Genomic DNA, 23,200 nt, shown 5'->3' with positions numbered 1-23,200 from the left:
CTTAAGGTGACAACATTGGTTGCTCTATGTGCAGCGTTTGATCAAAACCAAATACAATAGGTAAATAAACAAATGTGCTCTGGAATCTCAAGTCACCTTGGATTTCTTTTAGCTTTTACCTCTGGGAATATACATATACTCAATATATATTACTGTATACTCATACATTAACTCAATTTAAAGCAAAAATTCCTAAGATTCATATGTTTACTACTGGGGGAGGGGGCGGGGTACACCCTGAAAGTAAGATATTTCAGAACCTACAGCATGAATTATAAACGGAGAAGTGACTATCAGCCTCATCACCACGGTAACGTTGAAAGCCTTCCGGGTCTCCTGCTTCTGTTGTTTACTTGTTGCTACAGATGGATTCTTTTCTGTCTGTGGTATTAATTGATGTGATCGAATCCTTAGGTAGCAGTTTTACAGAGTGTGTAAAACCTGCCTTGGATTGTATTTGTCCTCCGACCTTGGCCTTTTAGTATCCTTGAACATTGTCTGTTGTATATCATGTTGAAACCATGCCGTCAGGGTCAGGATGCACTTGGTATTATGCCATATTTGGTGACTGTGAGCGCAGGCTCTGCCTGATCAGAATAATGAGGGCTGGGACTCTTGCTCTGTACCGCTTGGCTGTTGGAGAAGCCTGTTGGCACAGATGCTGGGAGCCATATGCATGTCTCAGTTTCTCCTGGCCTGAACCAACTACTTTTCTTTCTTTTAAAGATCATTGTCATTTTCAGTGAAGAAACCACTGCTGTATTTTAGTGAAAATGCTTTTGCACCTTGTTTCTTCTCATTCCTACCCTTTTGGCCTTGCCTTAGCTTTACTGGCACCATGAAACAGGATAGGACGCTACCTAATGAGATTCTTTGGTTGCACGGTTACATTGGCCGCACAGACACTGAATCGATGGAGGACATATACATCAGAACCAGGCAAACAAATCCTGTATCTTAATGGCTGCTCACTGAGTGTGCCATGCATTTTAAGTTTTCCTGTCAGTGTTTATGAGGTGGTTCTTATTCTTCACATCTTATGAGTCAGGGAAGTCTTACAGAGAGCTGGCAAGACTTGCTGGAGAACAAGAGAACTGAAAAGTGGCAGAGCTGGGGCCTGAATGGGGCAAGCTTGACTCAGAGCTCTCAAGCACATCACACAAGCTGCTCTGCTATATTATCACAGGGCGGGGATCCCTCCGCCCTGCTCTCCCTGCGTTCTTTCCTTTACAAATCTGACTTACAGCAAAGAAAGCTGGGTGACAGCTGGCTTTTCTTTTTACTTGTTAGATTAATGAAGAAGTCTTGTACACAGAGACACACACCTACAATCTTGCCTTGCAGAAGTACCCTGTTAGTCTTTGTGTCCCTGTGTAATGACTGTCCTATCTGTCCAAAGGGCTGCCCCTGAGTGGCAACATCATGTGTGATACAGTTTTCTGTCCCGAATGACAGTTGTGTGGCTCTTGACCAACCTGGTTGGATATTGAGAAATGTGGGCAGAGCAGACATTGTTAGGGTTCAAAATCTGGCTGATGGAGCTGCACTCTCTTGCAGAGGACCCGAGTTCAGTTCCCAGAACCACTGTCAGGTGGCTTAGAACTGCCTGTGACCTATAGCCCCATGATAGCTGACTCCCTCTCCTGGCCCCTGATGCACCTTCACATATGTTGTGCATAACCACAGCACACAAACATACATAGAAACAAGAGTCAAGTCCCGGAAGTATGCCTGCTGTTTGCTAATGTCATCTAGCTGCTGACTTAGTTCTTGTCTCTGTTTCTTGTTTTTCCTCCTCTTCATGTTCCCATCCTCTTGAAGCAGGGCACTTTCACCTTGTTGATGGCCAGGTGCTTAACACTGTAGAAAATTCTAGACTGTAGAAAGGAAGGAATAGAAAATAGATGCAGTCGTCTTTTGTGGGGCATCCTGTCAGGGGCAACCCCCTGTGGTTTTAGTTTGGTTTTTAGTGAGCACTCTCCTCAAGTATGAGATAAAGCCATGATGATAGAGCCACCCTGTCGGTCAGCTCAGTGTGGACTAAGGTAAAGGAGGCCATGTACACAGGTGCATGCATGTGCACACACACACACACACATGCACACGCATGCACATGCACAAAGCTAGTGCATTTGCATATTGTTAAACTGCAGGGAAGACCCAGCAGTGTCCACACAGTATGGACAATATATTTCTTTGTTAGGTTGGTATTTTGGGGGGTCACGTGCCATGTTTTCTGTTAAGTTTCAAATTCTAACATAGGTATTTAAGTTCCTGAGCTGACTGAGTGACTCAGTTCATGGTGACCAGCTTTACCTTGTATTGAACCGATAGCTATTGTCACTTCCTTTTTCTCCTTTTTAATGTTTTTATCTAAATATGACAAGAATGATTTAAGATGGGACAAGATATGGAAGCTAGTTTGGTAAAGAAAGTGCATTATTCTGAAGTGCCTACCTCCGGGTAATGATTTCTAAGGATTCCTTCTGTGTAAACAGCATGAGCTCAGTTGCTTTGGTGTTGATGGTATGTGCTAGACAAGTTATATATATATTTTTTTCTTGTCATTTTTAGGATCTTAAGCAACAACAAGATCTCCGAGCTGAAGAATGGTTCATTTTCTGGGTTAAGTCTCCTCGAAAGACTGTGAGTATTCTCTCATGGTCATTTCTCCGGATTTAGATAATATGTTTTCATTGTAAACCTGCCAATGGAACTGCCAACAATTTTAATTAAAATTAGTTTTTGCTAACATTTTATTATGCTAAAGTTCAGGAAGTGATGTTTACAAGAGAAGCAGTTATCGATTCAGAGGTCAGTGCACTTCCTGGGGAGAGCCAGAAACTAATCCCAGTTCATGTGGGCTTCGCGTTTGATCACAGTGTCTGTGCTCTGCCGTGACATGATCAAGCGGTCCCGGCAGGAATGAGCCAGTCCTTACTGATGGGTTGTGTATGACAGAGCAGTGATAATGAAGGAGTCTGTGCAGATCGCTTCCAGTAAAGCTGTTTACCACACAAGCTCTGGACTCAGCTGACCACTCACTAGCTTAGCACAGTTGTTTTGAAACTGTATGCTAAAATGACATGTGTCCTGTCATAAAATAGAAGGCAGAGGAGTACCGCTTAGGTAAAGCACGGGTGCTTTCTTCAGTTTCTTGGAGTATAATAATACTTTTTACTTAGAAGTTTTCTCATGAGCTGATGTGTTACAGTTGTTTGGGTGGATTTTAGGGAGTGGATATCCTATTTACATGTGTTTTGAATACTGCATCAAGGATCATGTTTAAAATTGTACTGGTAGGTGTACATTTACAGGAAAACTTGGAAGTACGTTAGGGAGCCACATCATAGGTGAACATTTCTGTGTCATTACAATCTAACCTAGTTTTTGATTCTCTGCTCTTCTCATAATCCTGCCTTTTTTGTCCCCAGCTTTCTCCTCACCATTCACCCAGGGGCTTCTGCAGTCAAACTTCCCCCGGCACTTGGTTGCTCTGGTTGCTGGTGTTGCTTAGACATACACCACCTAGAGTTCTGGGTCTTTTTCTGCATAGCCCTTTTCTTCTCGTTTTACTGCATGACTTTAAATTGTGTGTGTATATTATTGATAGCCAGATAGTTTTATAGTAGTACATTTACTACACTTTATGCATACATGTACAAGACATGTGAACATGCAGAAAGACAAACATGTATAGATGCATAAAAGCTTTCTTGTCAGTTCAGACCTTAGTATGCACATATAGTGTGTTTGTTTGTACTGACTTATTCACATCATCATCCTCACAGTGCACGAATCTAGATGTTACCTACATCCTCAACTCCAGGCCCGACTGTGCTGAGACTAATCCTTTGTACACATACTGTGGTTGCTTCAGGAATGGATATTTGGATCAGTTTGATTGAGTGGAGATGTGCCTAAGGCTTGAGCAAATTTCCTTGCTGTCAGGAGAAAAGGAGCCCGTGCTACTGGGAACAGTTCACCAGAGTGGGGTGACAAGTGACTCTAGGCAGGGGGAAGCACTGCTGGACCCACCCACTAGGCATTAGAATGGAGAAGGCAGCACTTTCCCATCAGCCATTCTTCCTGCAGAGCAGTGTTGTGAGCAGCTATCCCAGCGTGCAGCACCATGCTGGGCGTTAGCTGCCCGGCTGGCAGGCAGCTGAGGGGATCCCCACGGTCAGAGGAAGGGTGCAGACACTTGTGGTTTATCAGCGGTGTCTGTTGTGTGGAGACACTCTGCTAGGCTTCATGTGATTGCTCATGTACACATAAACACTGTGGCTAGCATGGCTGGTGCTCGGTGCTGCACTGGGAATTAGGCCTTTCTTCTATGTAGTTTTTAATTCGCTTTGTCTTTGGCCATAGTTTCTGCCCTTTGTTGAAAATAAATCTCTATACATAGTTCAAATAAATTAAATTGCCATTGTGGGTCTATTAAGATACATGAAAGGTTTTTTAGCCTTTTTAATACCTGAATTCCAAAATACCACAAGACCAAGTTTAGGGTTTCCTGCTGACTAGAGTGGTTCATTCCCAATTGTTAAATCAATCTCACGTGTTATGCTGGGGCCACTTGATTAACTAACTCAATGCCTTATTTCAGCTTATGACAGTGTCCTTAGCTCCTAACAGATGAAGGGCTTTGGAGAAAGAGTTCTTTGTTTCTAAGGAGATATGAGAGCACAGTGTCTGTTCTTTGGGTCTTTTTTTTTTTTTTTTTTTTTCATGGATTTGGGCACCTGGGATACCACCTTATGAATAAGGATTGTACACTTCCATTGCGGAGGATAGTGGCTCTGAGAGGTGTATGGAGCCAGCCACATCGCTCTGCTTCTCTATGTCTTTAATGTGAGATGCTAGTTTTATTATTAGTAGTAGTAATACCGTTTGTTACCACATTTGTTATTTCATTACATCACCCTAGCCTTGAACTTCCAAAGAGCATCCTGCCTCCTGAGTACTGGGATGGAAGGTTGGGCTGCCATACCCAGCTGAGGCAAGGTTGGGATGTTTGGATTTAAAAGCATCTCATCCCATAGATCATTGTCTCTTTCCTAAGGAAGTCAGTGCTTTTACTGAGAATCTTGGTAATTTTTCTGTTGTCACAATAAGACACTATGACCAAAGCAACTTTTAGAAAAAGTTTATTTAGGTTCAGAGTTGCATATGGATAAGAGTTGTGGCTGAGAAAATTGACAGCAAGAGGCTGGGCTAGTAAAGGAAGCAGGAGACTGGCAGGTCACCTCTCAACCATAAGCTCGAAGCAAGAACAACCTGGAAGTAGGGGGGACTTTTTGCTCTCAACACAGTCCTTTGGTGCTACACTTCCTCAGCAGGGCCACACACCCCCTGGACTTCCCCCAAACAGTGCCTCCACAGGGAACCAAGTGTTTAAATGCCTGGGACTGTAGGATATTTCTAATCCTGGCCACCACAAGGACTTTTCTGTCACTGCCTAGAAGGTCGTGGAGAGATGTATGTTGGCTGGCTGTTCACCAGGGCAGAGAGGTCATGGAAGCCAGGACAGGCTGGGAGGCTGGAGCAGCTGTTATCACCTCACAAGGCGACAACATAGTCCCATGGTGGTGACGGACGGGAGTGGAGTGTTTCACCCTAAGCTGGCTGGCTGTAACTCTAAAGGTCAGCCCCACACCTTCAATCATACATCTTAAATAGCCATGCCTCCCTCCTTAGAGCTTTCTCATCCTCCCACAACAGTGCCACTATCCAGGGACCAGTGTTGCCACACCTAAGCCCGAGGGGTGACATTCCGCAGTGAGAATAGGCACTTGAAACATGCCTTCAGTTTGTAAAAGCAGATCTTGGGCTTCTTTTCAGGTAGAGTTTTGTGACCTAATGCATTCTGATCTAGCAGTACATTCTAAAGTTAGACTGCTGTGTACTAGACACACTTTGCATTGTTGGAGAGAGAAATATTAAATGGGAGAGTCTGACTATAAATATTTTTTGGCAGTGTCTGATTAATATGGCTATTATTAAATATTATATAATATGTCAAGAATTTTTATTATTAAAGAGAAAGTGTATCTTTAAATCATATTACATTGCTCAGTTATTCATGAGAGGTATTTTGTAGAATCACACACAGTTTATCACTGACCACAGATTTATGAACTGCTTTAGTGAAATCAGTTTCTCTTGTTGAAGCTGTTTGGAATCTGAGAAGGGAAACTTATGCTTTAAAAAATAGGGCTGACATATATTTCTATTTGCAGAGATTTTTGTTTTTTGTTTTTTGTTTTTTTGTTTTTTTTTTTTAGTTTATTGAAAATAAATGAAAAATAGGGATTGTTTACACTCAAACGCTTACTTCTTTGAGGTGGACAGTGATGGTCACCTGGAGAGTGGAGAGATAGGATATACAAAAGCTAAGGCTGCTGATGTATGTACATTCTATTAAGATCTTACAAACTTAAGCTAGTTAGGAGAAAGAGAAAGTCTTATTATGAAAGCTTGCATACGACTGACAAGACCATGTTATCTTCCAAATCAACAATTTACTCCCATTCAGCAATTTAATAATGATTATCAGTTTACAACCTCTCCTCATTGGTATATACTGTTACATCATGTACACATGTGAAGCGTCACTTGGAAGTCAGTGACAGACAGCAAGACACTGTCATCGCTGAGAAGTGTTAAGAGAATTGTGTGAGATCCTCATTCTTTACACTGTCTGGCTTGGTGAGGAGCTGGGTGGCTTTTGCAGCTTTCTGTAGTTGACTGATCCTTGTATAGGTAGGTAGAGGTAGTTAAGGTAACGATCTCAGCTTTGCTTTATTGTTTTATCCATTCGTCTGCCTATGCACTCACCCTCTGTAGATTGGTTATCTCATTTCCCTAAGGCATAGTAGAGTATGCTTTTCCAGGACTGGATATTGGGATAGAAACCAGTGCCTCTATTGTGCCAGAGAGGCTTTCTGCCAGTGACTGCATGCCAGCATAGAAATGGTCCTTTCTAGACTCACTGCAGAATATGACCACAGTAGATGAATGTGGGAAGGCTTGAGTATAGGGGAGATAGACAGGGTCAGGGTCTTGGGGAACTTTGCCAGTTGCTCTAAAGACTTTGCCTTCTTTTTTCCTCCTCAACTGATGGGAACTTTTGGAGGTTTTAACAGAAAGACGTGATCAAAATTCTGCTCAGGAAGATGAGTAGCAGTGGAGAATCGCTGAGGAGATAGGATACATGTGCAAACTGTGTTAAAACCCTCACTCAGATAATGCCATGGGGGTTGAACAGGACCCGGGTGACTTGAAACATTATTATCATATACAATAATTTATTTTTCAACTTCATTTTCAAACATCCAGTGAGGTTGAAAGAATATTACCTCCAGCACCTTGATTTAATGATGACCAACTTCATGGCGTATTTGGTTATCAATTTTTCAATTGCTCTAGGTATAAATTTATTTAGTTCCTTTAATGAATTCCTACTGCATGAAAAATGTGCTTAAATCCTGACATCAAGAACTTGACCACATTTTCTTCGTTTTTGTGCATGAGGGTTTGTAAGGAGGAAAGATTGATTTTTGCCCCATTTCAGTCCTGGTGAAAATTGGGTGGGTGTGCAAAGGTAGCTCACATCATGGCAGGTAGGAAGTAGAGAAAGGAAGGGCTGGTGGCTAGCTGTTTACCCCTTCCACCAGGGAGGCTGCAGCCTCTAGAGCTTCTACACCCTCTAAACAGTAGTACCACCCACTAAAGAGCAAGTGTTTCACACATGACCATGGGGACATTTCATTTTCAAACCATGACACTCAAGGAAGTGTCCCAGAACTCCGTAGAGGCCATGACACAGACAGGATTCATAACAGTGAGATTGGAATGGTCCTAGTCCATTTCAAGTCCATCTCGTCAGCTTCATGAACAGAGTGGGAAGCGATGCATCAGGAATGTTGGCTTACAATAAGCGAGTGAGTTCTGCCTCAGATGAGCAGAGACCAGCTTCACCAGAATGTGTATGTGAATTTTCCCAGGCGACCTTTCTGGAAAGCAGCCTGTGTTGTATTTTTGCTGCTTTGTTAATTAGAATATAACCCCAGCACAGGGGAATGCCAGGGCCAGGAAGTGGGAGTGGGTGGGTTGGGGAGCAGGGCGGGGGAGGGTATAGGGGGATTTGTGGATAGCATTTGAAATGTAAATGAAGAAAATATCTTAATAAAAAAAAAAAAGAAAGAAAAGGACAACGGTAGAAAAGCGTGTGTGAGTCCCACTGCACACAGTTAGTTGTCCTAACTGGGAGGGCAGTGACATGGAGTGTGCCTGCCAGAGGAGATGGAAGATCACCCAGGATCCTTGCTCAGCTTCCTGAGACTTGTTGTTTGCAGTCTTTTCTTGAACATAAGTAGACAGGGATCTTATGAAACCTGAGCGGCTGAGGGTTTGAGAAGGCTGCCTGGAGACTGTGTCTGAGTCTTAGAGACTTCTTGAGCATGGGCTTGACTGTCATTGGTAGAACCATAGTTTCTAGATACCCATGAGGCAGGCCACCTTCGTGTTGTAAGAACAGATATTGTTAAAGTCCAGGATCCACTTCTAGGATGACCTCTCAAATCTCAGATGAAATAAGTGCAAGGGACTCTGGAATTCAGAGTTACCTATCATTCTAGCGTGGTGAGCATTCCTCTCCCCATTTATGCTGTTTGGCCATTATTGTTTGTGCCACCTACCCATGTGTGAAGAGAAGTGGCACAGGAAACTTGAGTGGCTGTGTAGGTCAGGGTTGCCACCATTAGTGAGAGACTTGAAGAGTAGAGAAGCTTAAGGACTTTGTGTCTGTTTGTGGGCCTCCATCTCACATACAGAGGACCAGAGGACACTGATTCAGTGGACAAGACTTTGAAGTTGGTTCTGGCACACTGGCTTACTTAGGGCATCTGGGAGGGCCACCTACTGGAAGGAGTGTGCTCCTGTACGATTGGAGGAAGAACTGGCCTTTGCAGAGGGCTAGCTTATAATTAAATGGATTGTCTTCAGGGGCCTGGCCCTCCCTAAGGTAGCTGCATTGGGAGGCATGACTGCGACATGGGGAAGTCCGGCTGCTTGAGATGGAGAGGAAAAGGAAAGGAGATACAAGTTTCTTGTTTTTCTGCTTTTGGACTATATATTGTGATGCATAACATGTTTATTTATAACCCCACCTTATGGAGCGCATCACTATAGAATCCCAGGGAGGGAAAAAATATAAAAAATAAATCATATGACTGTTATAGTACATATTTTAAAGATATTTTTGGAGAAATTCAATTTAATGATGTTTGCGATAGGCACAACCACTGATGTGATATATATTATATGTGTGAGATATATGTACACATACTATAAAAGTATAGCATTCTAAGGCGGAAATTATAGACATAATGGGTGTGTGGTCTTGGAAAGCTGGCTTAGTGGTTACAGTGCTGGCTTTGCCTCAGTGAGGACCAGAGTTCGTGTCGCCTAGAATATAATCTATATGAATGCCTGGTAGGCATGGCGACCCGTCTGTATTCCAGTGTAGGGAGTCTGAGACAGCAGCTCTCCAGAGCACTCTGACCAGCAAGACCATAGGCAAGCCCTATGCTATTGAGCATGATTCCTGACACCACCCTGGGGCCCACACATGCAAGCACATATGCATTTGCACATGCAGCCACAGGCACATGCACTCTCCCTGTATGTACATGTGCTTACAAACAATGCGTGCCACACGTACATAAAAACGGCAAAAGGAATTAAAACAAAAGAAATTGCACATTTGTTTTAAACTGGCTGCGTTTCCAGGATGGTCAGGACCCTGTGCCTTTTATGACATCTGCTTTTGTTGCTGAAACAAAAATCTTTGAGGTCAGATTACTTTTTCTTTTTCTTTTGGTTTTTATTAGATAGTTTCTTTATGTACATTTAAAATCTCATCCTTTTCCTGATTTCCCCTCCGAAAACCCCCTCCACCGTCCGCTTTTCTCTCCCCCTGCTCACCAACCCACCCACTCCCACTTCCTGGCCCTGGCATTCCCTTAACACTGGGGCATAGAGCCTTCACAGGACCAAGGGACTCTCCTCCCATTGATGACCAATTAGGCCATTGTCTGCTACATATGCACCTAGAGCCATGAATCCTACCATGTGTACTCTTTGTTTGGTGGTTTAGTCCCAGGGAGCTATGGGGGTACTGGTTGATTCATACTGTTGTTCCTCCTATGGGACTGCAAACCCCTTCAGCTACTTGGGTCCTTTCTCTAGCTCCTCCATTGGGAACACTGTGCTCAGTCCAATGGTTGGCTGAGAACATCCACCTCTGTGTTTGTCAGGCACTGGTAGAACCTCTCAGGAGACAACTATATCAGGCTCCTATCAGCAAACACTTGCTGGCATACAAAGTAGTGTCTGGATTTGGTGACTATATATGGGATGGATCCCCAGGTGGGGCAATCTCTGGATGGTNATTCCTTCAGTCTCTGCTCCACACTTTGTCTCTGTAACTCCTTCCATGGGTATTTTGTTCCCCCTTCTAAGAAGGATCGAAGTATCCACACTTTGGTCTTCCTTCTTCTTGAGCTTCATGTGGTCTGTGAATTATATTATTAGCTTCTGGGCTAATATCACATTATCAGTGAGATGGCTCACAACCAAAAATATAAGCAGTCAGATTTCTTAAGGTTGAATTCACAATTTGTTTCAGTGCTGGGTAGATCTTGTAGTAACCTTTTTTGCTTTGGTTTTTCTCCCATAATGGTGGTTCTTTCTGCAGCAGGTAAGTGTAGTATGCTAAAATATTTGATGTCGTGGTGACTGTGTGACTAAATCTTACTTTTCCTTTCACAGGGACCTCCGGAACAACCTTATTAGTAGGATAGCCCCGGGTGCCTTTTGGGGACTGTCTTCACTGAAGAGATTGTGAGTTTTGAATTGCTTCCTTGTGAGTCTGAACCTTTCCTTCTACAGTTAGCAGTGAACTCCAAAAGAGTTGACTCAAAAGAGGCTCATCTGGGCAGGTTTCTTCTAGAGCAGAGATAAGTGTTCTATCAGTATGTTTTGGGTGTCTCTCTTGTACTAACAAACTCATTACCATGTCAGCTCTGTAGCCATAACTCCTGTAGAGACAATCCTCAAGCTATGACTCCAGTCAAACTCTTCTTCTTTTCAGTTACAAAAATTCAGGCTCTCTATTAATGATGTAATGGCTTGCCATTTCCTTGTGTACTTTTACTTCACAGCCTAAAGAGTTGGTTTTATTGCTCTGAAAGCTAACCTCTTGCCACACTTTCTCACATTTGGAAAGTTGAGGAACTAAAGCCGCATAGACCACGCCACAGCCACACAATGTTCTTTGTGCACACATTTGCTGAGCTCTGACTGCTTACACACACCCACTTCTGAGGAAGAACTCAGGCTCTGGATGCATTCAAAAAGCTGTACATGGGGAGAATTGACCTCCCACGTTCTTGTTCTGGACTAAACAGACTAAAGAGAGAAAATTTGATGTTAACACAAGTGTGATATACAGTGTGGGTGGAGTCAGTAATATCAGACAAGGACTCAGGCTTACTGAGCCTCTCTAAGAGGGGATGAAAATACTTTCAGAGAGAAGTAGCAGGACAAAGGAAAAGGACTCTGGGACTGTGTATAGTAAGGTAAATGAAGAATTAATGCTAAAGCGCTACTCTGTTCAAAATTCAGGAGCTGGGCCAAGTTCTCCCCATGCCTCCCAGTCACTGATGCTTGCATTCTGTGATGTTTTTCCCTCCAACATCTTCCGTCTATCATTACACGTTATCTCTTCCCTGTGTGGGTCACTACTGTCTTCACAGCTGCTTGGGTAGCAGAAAGGTTAATATTTATAACACTTCATGCCGAGGTATAGGGCAAAGGAGCTTAACTGTCAGTTAAAGACAGTTTCCTGACAGTGTTTTGAAGGGGCCTCAGAAAACCTTAAGTTCTTGCTTAGTTCCTTATCCTAAATAATGTCTCAAGTACTGCCGTCTAAAAGTTTAATAATCCTGTTCAGTAGCGTTTAACTTAATTACTGGTAATTGTGCTAGGCTTTGCCGTAGCTTGTTTGCATTGCATTGCACAGTAAGTGCTCTTCTGGTGTTCCTGCCTTGTAAGGTAATTGCCATTTACAGTGTTCTTCCTGCCAGAAAATACATTCTTAATTCCAAACAGCTGACTTGTAATTGAGCTTATGGTGTACAGCTTGCAAGCTGAGGGATTCTGACGTGGAGACTCAGTGGGATGTAAAGATAGCCATTTAGTCAGTGGTTGCTAGCTTTTATAGACCCAGACTCGCTTTCTTGAAAGACTTTAAGTCCTTCATTTCAGTGGCCACACAAAGTGTTTTGTCAGTGTCCGTGGTTTTGTCTGTATGCATAGATAATTAGTCAGGAAGATTAAGTAGCTTTTGAGAGATTAACTACCATGAGTAGTTGAAACTCAAACCCATTCACTTTCTTCTTTGCTTTATCAACGAATTTAAGCTGATTCTCAATCCAAATGAAACTCACTATCAATACCTAAGTTCCATTTAAGTAGGCATAGCTATAATGAAATTGTTTCCCAAAGAGTCACTGGTAATTACATCACTGAAAGCTCAGAAGTGAGCTAGGATAATGAATAGGACCAAGGCACTCTTGTTCAAGCAACAGCCCACAAGATGATACCTCATTTTGTTAAATAGTAAAACCTAGAAATAAAAGAAAAATCCACTTAAAAAAATCCGACACAATTAAGTGCTTGGCTTTAATATCCAAAGGAGCTTGAGCATAAGAGCAAGCTTTGTGTGGCTTAAGGTTACTTTAGCCATAACAGAGAAACCCGAGCTAACACATCCTGTTCTGCCCAGATAACTTAGGGTGGCTTTTGAAATACATAAGGGACAAACTCACTGAGGAAATACCCAGGTCAAATGCTCTGTTCTTGGAATTTGCAGTCTTTTGACTATGCCTTTTCTGCTGTGACCTAGTACAGAGTTTGGAATTTCGAGGCTTTTGTTTGGAAATAGGCACTTTAAGTACCCTCTTCCTTTTTATAGTGTAGCTTAGAGTGTAACAAAGGATGTATGTCTCGATGACAGATAATGATGTGGACATTAAAGGAAATGAATAAATATTTTTGAGACTTTAGTTTATATAAATTTCTGATTTCTCTATTAACATCCCAAATGAAAATTGAATTATTCAAAATGTAGCAACTGATAAAAAGAATGATTCATGGTAGTTTTTCCACACAGAGCTAGTCAAGTTCACTGTTTAACAAAGATGCAAGGCAAGCCATTCTGGATAGATGTTTGAAACAGCCTTTCTACTCACAGTTTTCCTGAAACCTGGGTTAAATGTAAACTTCACTGCATCCCTTGTTTCAGGTGTGAAGTAAAATATGAGAGGAAAGATGCAACAATGAGTCAGCTAGAATTTTACCCCAGGGCAGGTAGGAAGGCTCCTCAGGCAGAAGCAGTTGTGTCCCGAGCCTTCCTGAGTTCAGTCTATGGAACACTGTGGAACACAGTGGAAAACAGTGGGAGGAGAGAAGTCTGAGAAGTTTGTCTGCCAACCTCCATGTGTATATTGTGGCACTTGCGTACCCTGTGTATGTGCATGCTCCACCTAATATTAAATAGTAGTAACCTGTTAATAATTATTCATAAATAAAAGGAGGGTACTTTATATATTAATGAGAGAAAAATATTAAGAAGGTAATGCGTGCTAGGAATTGTTAAACCTTAGGGTTGACTGGCAGAGTAATTGGGCTGTTATCTAGATATTGTTGAAGATCATTTGGCTTGAGAGTAAATGACAGATTTGTAAGGTAAAAGCTAATTTAGTCCCCCACTTCATTATGTTCAGAATGTCTGAGTAGCTAAAGGATAGAGTTACAGAATAGAAGGATAGAGTTAACAGATAGAGTTAAGTCTTGTTGTTACTGCGATTGGATGATTGGGCTAAGTTCTCCAGCCTCCCGCCTTGGTTGACTTGCAGGGCATCTCAGGAGTTCTGCCACATAGTAAGATAGAGTGAGTCCCGTTTTACTACTCTACTTTTATTTTGAATAATTTTGTAGCATTAGTGGTTTGAATATAATTAAATGGCATCTTGTCTCTGTGTACCAAAAGGAAGATGAACCCAAGACCCGTTTTTTGGAGTGCCCTTCGTGTCTCGATTTTGGGAGAATGAAGAAAAGAAGGGTCTTATTGTTCTTGACTACTGAGTCTATCGGGCCTGTATTAATTAAGAGAACTAATTAAAGACACACCCTTCCCCCTTCTTTTAGGGACCTGACGAACAACCGAATAGGTTGTCTGAATGCAGACGTATTTCGAGGACTCACCAATCTGGTTCGGCTGTAAGTACCATTTCTACCCTATTAAAATGTAAGGTATTTGAACCACTAGGTACTCACGAGGTTCTGAACATTGGTGGTATTGAATATTCAAGTAGTAATGTAGGCCTCACAGAAGCCACAGGGACAGGAAGCTTATAACTGGGTCAGGAGATGCCGTACCCTCAGAACAGAAGATGGGTTAAGAATCCCTTACTAAAGGACTATGAGGTGAGCTCATGTGCACAGGAAGATGCTTTGCAGGTGGGCCCAAATGTAAACGTGAACTTCATTTCTCTTTCATAATCACCCCTCAGTCAGAGCCTGGAGATGGTCTCACATAATATTTCAAACACTGTTGCATGAAACACAAGTTCTGTGGTACAAAATTTTCCATGCTGCTGTCATGGAGTTCAATATTTTGGAGCATTTTGGATTTCAGATTTTCTTATTTAGGATTCCTAATATAGCATCTTAGCACATCAGTCCTGCGCTCTCACTGGAGGTCATGGTGTACTGAGTTTTGAATGTTGGTGCTTGTGTGGTAGCAGGGCTAGCATCCCAGTCTAAGACCTCATTGTTGCAGGTGTGACAGGAGCTGACCCCCCCCCCCCCCCCGCCTCAGCCCTATCATTCTCTCTCCTCCCTCCACAGTTGGCATTGTCATATTGAAGGATTTGGCCCATACCTCAGAGGAGACTTTGACCTCTTCACACCCCCTAAGTCTCTGTCCCATGCCTTCCTGTGTCCTGCTCTGCCCCCACCTCCCCTTCTTGAAACTGCAAATTTATCTATCCTTGGTGCACAGAATAGAGCATGTGGTGTTTGAATGGTGAGGTTATTTTTTTTTCAAGGGACTTCCATTCTACTCTAATGTTACAAACCCGAGTGTGTGCCGTCTGTCCTGAACACTCACCGCCATAGTATGTTAAGTACCTATTTTCTGTATTTTTATAATGGTAAAATGATACTTAGTGTTGAAGATTTCAGTGCTATAAGTTAATTTACTGTTCTTTTTACTTGTGAGCCATATCCTTAACTTGTCAAATTTTTAAGTAAGATACTTTTCTATGGATAGAAATTCTTTCTCCTTCTCTGTATGTGTATATGTACAGGCACAATCTCTCCCTATAGGTATACATGTATATGTATATATAACAAAGTATAAAGAACCATAAAATGTGGGATACCTGTTTCCTGTCCCCTACCTCTGAGAAGCACATTGTGCCTTCTTCACTCTAGCTCCTGGGCATGTGATGAGGTGTGGGGATGCTTTCAGTACTATGCACACCATAGTACCAACACTGTTGAGTTTAAGCATACACCTTGCTGAAGGGTTTACACAGTCGAGCATTTGGTTGGGAGAGAGGCAGGAGAGCTTATAGAGTTGCCTTTTATCCCCCAAGCCCTCCCTACCATCTTACTTAACTTACATTTCCTCTCAGTCATGAAGGCCAGTCTTTCTTCACCTATTTATGGTTCCTTTTCTGAATAATCTTGAGTGGACATGTGATGAGCCCTTCTAGCGGGGAATCCATAAGGAATCTGTTAGGTCTTCCTGATGAGGGCAGAAGAATCTTATCTCACACTAATGTGCTTTAAGCTTTTGCCTAGTGCACTCTGTGAGGTGGAGACTGCTGCCCTCTAGCCGAATGGAGGCATCTGCACATTCCCTCTTTTAAGAATTCAAGCAGCTTTCATGAATTATTCTTTCATTACATTTTGTTCTGATCATAAGACATTTGAGATGATATCAGATAAATGTAAGTGATGTGGAGCTAAGTATTTTAAGAAGTGAACCTGTTTCTTCTCCCCCCTTAGAAACCTTTCAGGGAATCTGTTTACTTCACTGTCTCAAGGAACCTTTGATTATCTTGGCTCGTTGCGGTCTTTGTAAGTAAGAATTTTTTTTTGTATTTAATTTATATTCAGTTTTAAAAATTAAAAAACAAACAGTTGCTATGTAGCTTAAGAGGTCTTATGAAAAAATGTCTTGCAGATTTGCCAAAGTTAGGGTTTTGCAGGAGCCACCTTCTGGCCCGAAGCCCACGAGATGAACCTCAGGAGATATTTCAGATGAGATGGCCATCTCCTCTGAATGTGTCTTTCCCAGTTGTGGTCAGAAAGAAGAAACCTGTGGAGTTGGTCCTCAGGACTCCATTTTGAGATCCACAAGTTTATGTTGTTGTCTAATTAATGCCTGGGGTATAGCCTTATAAAACCCCCTTTCTGGGATGATTTTATAATGTAAGGGTTTAATTCTGTCCTGTAGTTTCTGCTCCACTTTAAATTCCCAGCTTGCTCCTGCTATTCCGAGAAGTCCCTCAGTGGACAGTCATCTTCACAGTATAGTTCCATTACTCTATTTTACCCTATAAATTGCACTTTTTTAAAATTAGAATCGCAGATTGTCTGTCACATTTTCATTATGTATAATGCATTGGGTTGAGTCCTTTCCCATGAACCTCTCTTTACCAGATGCCTTTGTTTAGTAAATGCTGCCCCCCCCCCCCACACACACCCTCCTCCCCTTACTCTCAAAGCTGGCCTTTGCACATGCCAGGTAAGTGTTCTCCCACCCAGGTTTTCCTTGACTTCAAATAAGATGTCAAAGGATAACCTTGTCTTTGAGCCTCAGTTGCAGGAATCTGGGAAGTAATTTCATCCAAGCAACGGGAGTCCTTGGCAGTGCTTTTCCTCAGGAGTTAGAGATACACCAAACCATTCTTAGAGTGATATTTTAAACTTTAGTATCTCTTTGCTCAACTGTATGCTTCCTCTCACCCACTTTTTTGACTAAATTCTGAGATGACCCCATGTGCTAACCAACTGTGAGTTAGAAGCATGCCCCACTCTGCACTTGGTTGACCTGTCTTTACGCTCCATGCCATAGGGATGAGTTAATACTGATGCTTTGTTCCTACTCTTAGGTATGCTGTGCTGGCAGGAGCAGTCTCCACAGTTAGCTGCATTAGCTAGACCTACCACACTGGGCGTCATAGGGATAGTCATTGGTTAACCAAAGGAGAGCTCACATTAATGGGCTGATAACCTAATCTGCCGTTCTTATAAGAATACAAAGCCAACTGTTCTGTTAAACGCACAGTCTTTTTTGTTCATAGTGACTTTAAAGTATTCTTACTTGTATGGTACCCAGTATATAGGAGAAGAGTGTCATAAAATGGTCCTCACCTTTGAAAAGCTTACAATCCAACTAGCTGTCCAGAGTATGACCACAGAATAGGCCAGTACTCCTGCTATTTCATTGCCAAAATCAACAATAGAGGTGGCAGCATTTGGTCCAAAAGCATGAAGTGATGCTGCAAAATTTGGGAAGGCTTCAAGATCCCATATTATTATCATGTACTTTACAGTAAAAAGTAAAGGCTTGCTAGGTTGGGATAGGACCTGGTCTTCCAAAACCCCAGGGTTCGGAGATTTGCGTAGAAGAGAAGGATAAGTGCAAGTGGGTGGTTGGTGAGCAGGGGGAGGGGGAAAGGAATAGGGAGTTTTCAGAGGGGAAACCAGGAAGGGGATAACATTTGAAATGTAAATAAAGAAAATATATAATAAAAAAGTAAAAATAAATATTTAAAAAAGACAATGTTTAAAATAAAAAATAAAAAGCAAGAAAGATGTCTGACAAACTGAGTGTTTCATTTTGTTATTTATGTCAACTTTGATCAGAAGGAGTCCTAGGATCATGGGAGGTATTGGTGGGATCTGGCACTCTGAAAGGACTAACCAGTTTATGATCCACACCTTGTGCTTTACAACATAAAGGCCCACAGTTCTAACAGGACGAGGCCAGCCGTAGCCCACAGCTGCACAATGCTTTCACGGTCACCCAATTTGTGTGTTGCAGAGAATTTCAGACTGAGTACCTTCTGTGTGACTGTAACATTCTGTGGATGCATCGCTGGGTAAAGGAGAGAAACATCACTGTGCGAGACACCAGGTGTGTTTATCCCAAGTCACTGCAGGCCCAGCCTGTCACAGGGGTGAAGCAGGAGCTCTTGACTTGCGGTAAGGGAGAAACCGAACCGAGAAGTGTTCATCCTGTTTTGATATGCTATCATGTTTTTCTTGACAGACTCTGAAGTTCTCTTGACAGAATCTCAGCACAATTAATCTTGAAGAATTTACTAATATGCCATGTAAACCAGTGGTTATGGTAGCCAGATTAGGAAACAGTCTTCCCTTGGACTCTAGGGTGACTCTTCTTGGTTCTCAGCAGGTTGAAAACCAGTTTCAGAGACTAACAGAGTGCTCATGTATGCTCCAGTAGGCAAATGGGGAGTCTGCTGAAGGACGTTCTCACTGTTCAGTGGTAGGCGTAGGCTCCAGGATAACCTCTGGGTTTTGCTTGTAATTTGTGTTTTGGCTGTTTTGGGAACCAAACTCAGCCTTACACAAGGTAGGCAAGTGTCCTGCTACTAAGTCATACCCCTAGCCACATAATATGACCTTTGAACTATGGTTCAGCAGTATATGTCAGTTCATAAAGGATTGATATAGTTAGATCTAAGAATTCTATATCTTAGAGTTAATGTAAAGGAATTGACCAATATAAACATATGCTGAAGCTCATAATTATAGAGAAATAGTTGAATGACATTTGGCATTTCTAATCAGTAATGAAGCATGCAGTTATTGAAAATCATGAGTTTGGGGAATTTCTGCAGGCATGAGCAAAATAGCACAGTAACTGTGTAAAATGATAAAAATGTGCCATAGGAACAAAAGAGACATGCGATGGGCACAAAGTAAATGATCTTGTCTCCCCCCCCCCTTTATTACTGGTAGTATTGTTATTTTACAAGCAAGGTGTGGTCTGTGAATGAAAATTAAGACTTGATATGAAAGAAGAAACTCAAAGAGAGCAAACTGTGTGTGTACTACTTCATGGTATTCAGGGATTGCTGGTGTTGAGAGCTTAATGCTTAACTTCTGCAGCTTTTCCTGTATTTTCTCAAAAACAAAAAAAAACAAAACAACAGCAACAAAAATTGCCATCTTACTCCTAAATGTAACTTTCTGAAAGTTGAAATAATGTAAGCTTTCTTCTTTGTATAAAATAGTCCATTATGTAGCTGTAATGCAACAGCTTTCTTCCTGCATTTCAGCTTGTTAATAATTTCTCACTCCATAAATAACACAGTGATTAATTTACTTGTATATATTTCTGCATATTTTTTCGTTTTGATTTTTATATACTATTGCTGTCAACAGAATTGTGTTAGATAAATGAGCTACAGATTTTAACGTCTTTATAATGAACCAGTAGCATTTGTATACATTTACTTTATGTATATATAAAATCTTTCCCTTTCTGACACAGGAAGGAATTATGTTGTAAACAGTGATTGAAAGAAAGGATCTTTTTATTAAACAAAACAAAACTTTTTTCTTAAAATGTTTTAAATTTTTAAATATATATATATATATGTTTGTGTATACATATAAAATTTTGTAACCAGAAGAAAGCATTTAATCCAAGGAAATATGATCATCCAAATGTATTTATTCAGTAGCTCCAGTCTCTAGATCTCAGTACTTTGCACTTGGCCTCTCTCTTTGCTTTCGTCTGTGTTGCTGTGTTGTGAGGGCATTGCTGGAAAGGAAGAGCACTACATACCCAGAATGAATGTCAGATGCTTTCATTTGCAAGGTTGTTATGAACCGTGATCTATTTGCTTTACTCTGTTTCTGTTAGAACAAAACATACAAAGGCTAGAAACATTAGAGATGAGAGAGATTTATTTACTGGTTCACAGTTTTGGATTGTGGCTCAGCATTGTGCTTCCGCGTTGTTTTGGCCTCTGATCAAGGCCTCATGGTAATAGCATCATGGTAAGAGTATGTGTGGAAGGAGGAGATGCCATCTCAAGACAGGAAGCCACATATTACGACCCCGGCTCCAGCTACTGTACCAGCTTACCCTCATAGACTCATTCCAGGAGATCCGTTCTGAGGATAGCACCTCCCATAACCTAAAGATCTCCCAGGAGACCCATCCTCTTAAAAAGTTTCATGGCCTTATACATTGCCACACTGGGCACCAAGTTTCCAGGACATGACCCTGGGGGTTGGAGCCATAGCTCTGACTGGACTCGACCAGCACACTGAGACTAGCAGTAGAAGGCAGGGAACTGAGGCGCATGTGTGCTTCCGCTGTCCTCAAGGATATCTGCTGCTTCTCGGTGTGGTGCGTGGAGTGCTTGGGCTTCTTTCACTCGTCCTTTGTTTTCTGTCTAGATCCTCCCCTTGAACTGCCGTCCTTCTACATGACTCCGTCGCACCGCCAGGTTGTGTTCGAAGGAGACAGCCTTCCCTTCCAGTGCATGGCTTCCTATATAGACCAGGACATGCAAGTGCTGTGGTATCAGGATGGGCGCATTGTTGAGACCGATGAGTCCCAAGGGATCTTTGTGGAGAAGAGCATGGTTCACAACTGCTCCTTGATCGCGAGGTACAGTGCTCTGGGTTCGCTGCCCTTTGGGGCTGGCCGTGCCTAGCCAGAATTTGTCCATTGCCACTTTTTCCCCATTTAAAAATGCCCTAAACAGGACATTCCTTTCTCCTGATTATTATTGTCACCCTTTTAAATTAGTTAACTATCTCCTCATCTAGTTTTGGAAGAAAAAGCTGAATATAAAAGGGAAACACTAAAAGTTGAAGTCTTTTTCTTTAAAGTTTTAAGAGGAAAATGTAAATTTTAGTGCCAAACCTAATTGCTCGCCATTTCTGCTACTAAACTTTTATTTCTCTTTTAGGAATCACCACCCTTTCACCATTTCATCTTCTGAATAATGCTATGTCTTCCCTTTGTATCCCTACCCACTCACTGCTAGTGTAAAAGTATAACTCTGTGCTGTCAATCCCATGGCTGGTTGGTCAGAATGTACTCTATAACATAAAAACAGCCTAACGTGTATGCTCCCCTTCTGGGGTATCATACTGAGTGTCCTGGTTTCCTCTGTCTTGCCTACTTGCCTGCCTAGAGTGTGGCTGGGATCTCCCTAAAGTAAAACATCAGCTTCCACATTGCCCAGGCAGGGGTGCTGCGAGAAACTTGTTGAGAAAGCAAGGATTCTCTAAACCAAAGTCATCTCTGAAACGTTTGGGTTGAATTCTCGTGTTTACAGTGTTTACAGTTTTGTCTTTTCTGGAAGTGTGTTTCCATCTAGTGTCTTCCAGTGTTTAGAATAGATGCTAAGGTTTTAACCCTTGCTCTTACTCCAGACGCTGAGTCATCTTTGGGGAGTCATGACTCCTGACTACTTTTGTTTTGAATATGGTTTTTAAAAAATACTTAAATAGTAATGATGTTGAGTTAAATCACATACTTCATTATAAATGTCCAATGAGGGAAATGCTGATAAAGCATTGTGGGCCAACTCTGGCCCACGGAGAGCTGACATTCCTAAGCAGTCGCATTGCAAATGGTTATATATGCACTTATATAATATCTTTCATGTTGCTGTTTTAGCGTACAGAATCTAAAATATTTACAGCCTCACCATGGAAGATAGTTTGTGACTGGATTCTTCTGGGTTCTGTTGTATTCCTCTTAGGAGAACTAAGTTTTATTTGACTGGGCACTTTGCTTGGCTAACCTTCTACTTGTAGCTCTGTTCTCTGGTAGGTAGCAACTGAAATATGTCTGTGTTTAGTGAGAGCTGTACTGGGGTTTAAACATGTGACTTTTCACATGCTAGGGATATGCTCTGCACTGAGCTACGGCCATAGCTTTTGAAGGGATTCCCTGTGTAAGATGTCAGAGCTTTTCCTTTGCTCCCTCTGGTCTAACTTTTCAGGCTACAAAGATTATTTATTTCTGGTGTTAGAGGAGCCTTGGGCCACAGCCACTTTAAAATGTCCGATTTGTTTCCCAGTGCCAATCCCTTCTTCCTATATCAGATCCTCTGTAGTTTCTGTCTGCTTTTGATCACTCTTTCTGTATCCCAGTCTCCACTTACTTACACTTTATTAATGTGCTCAGCTGCTGACTGCTCACTGCAGAAAGGATGGTTTAATGTGGGCTTGGCCTCAGCCTCTGAACTCCTTATTAGGGTTGATGTTAATTGTAAGGAATAATGTACTCATTGTTACACTATCTTTACTCGGGTGATGATTACACAGGCATATACATATGTCAAAGTAATCAAATTATACACTCTTAAGGAGTTTATTGTATAAATAGGCAATAATTGACCCAATACAACAACAAAACTTTACAGATAGTAGAGTCTTCTATATACAAAGAGCTTTGGTTAATTTAAAATTCTAAAGTTGTATGACTAAAGTGGAATTACTTTATAAATCTGTTTCGAAAGTCATACTTAAAGTATATTCAATTTTTTTTACAGCAACACAAAAAACTAATTTTAAGAAAAACAACTTGACCTAACGTTTTCCTTGTTAGAAACACTTGACTGACATGACAGTCTTTCCTATGAAGACAGAGGGTCTGGTCCCCAGAGGTCACCCCAGAACCTGTAGAGAGATGAAGCACATGGCTCTTGATGTGGGTGAGGTTGAAGCTTATTGATTCCCGATAGGTCCTGATGCCAGTCATCCTTCATCTGTAACTCTGCTCGTCGTTTTCTTAGAAGCTGAAATTCAGGCTGTTTCTTTCTTCTTGAATCTCCTTAAGTCTCTGAGACCTGCTGTCTGCACGATTCCTGGGACTTTTATTCTAGTGGATGCTTTTAGACAATGAAAACATTTATTAAAGGTTGTCCACAAAAAAAGTTGGCCTAGTGTATGAAGAGCCATGTTGGGGGTTTTTATTGGTTATTTTACTTATTGACATTTCAAATGTTATCCCCCTTCCCAATTTTCCCTCCACAAACTCCCTATCCTGTCCTCT

At 41.8% G+C, this 23,200-nt stretch overlaps 1 protein-coding gene across 1 annotated transcript in view; it reads left to right on the top strand.

Moving 5' to 3' along the window:
• Positions 1-23,200, top strand: part of Adgra3 (adhesion G protein-coupled receptor A3) — a 97,223-nt gene that overhangs the window by 29,166 nt on the left and 44,857 nt on the right. Inside the window, exons 2-7 of the mRNA XM_021210577.2 lie at positions 2,575-2,646; positions 10,837-10,908; positions 14,278-14,349; positions 16,147-16,218; positions 18,191-18,351; positions 20,584-20,797. Coding sequence (XP_021066236.1) covers positions 2,575-2,646; positions 10,837-10,908; positions 14,278-14,349; positions 16,147-16,218; positions 18,191-18,351; positions 20,584-20,797 — 663 coding nt within the window. The remainder of the gene's footprint in view (positions 1-2,574; positions 2,647-10,836; positions 10,909-14,277; positions 14,350-16,146; positions 16,219-18,190; positions 18,352-20,583; positions 20,798-23,200) is intronic.

This window comes from Mus pahari, chromosome 13 (assembly GCF_900095145.1).
Source record: "Mus pahari chromosome 13, PAHARI_EIJ_v1.1, whole genome shotgun sequence".
NCBI lineage: Eukaryota > Metazoa > Chordata > Mammalia > Rodentia > Muridae > Mus > Mus pahari.
The sequence above is the reverse complement of the archived record's forward strand: the minus strand, read 5'-3'. Positions and strand labels throughout refer to the sequence as shown.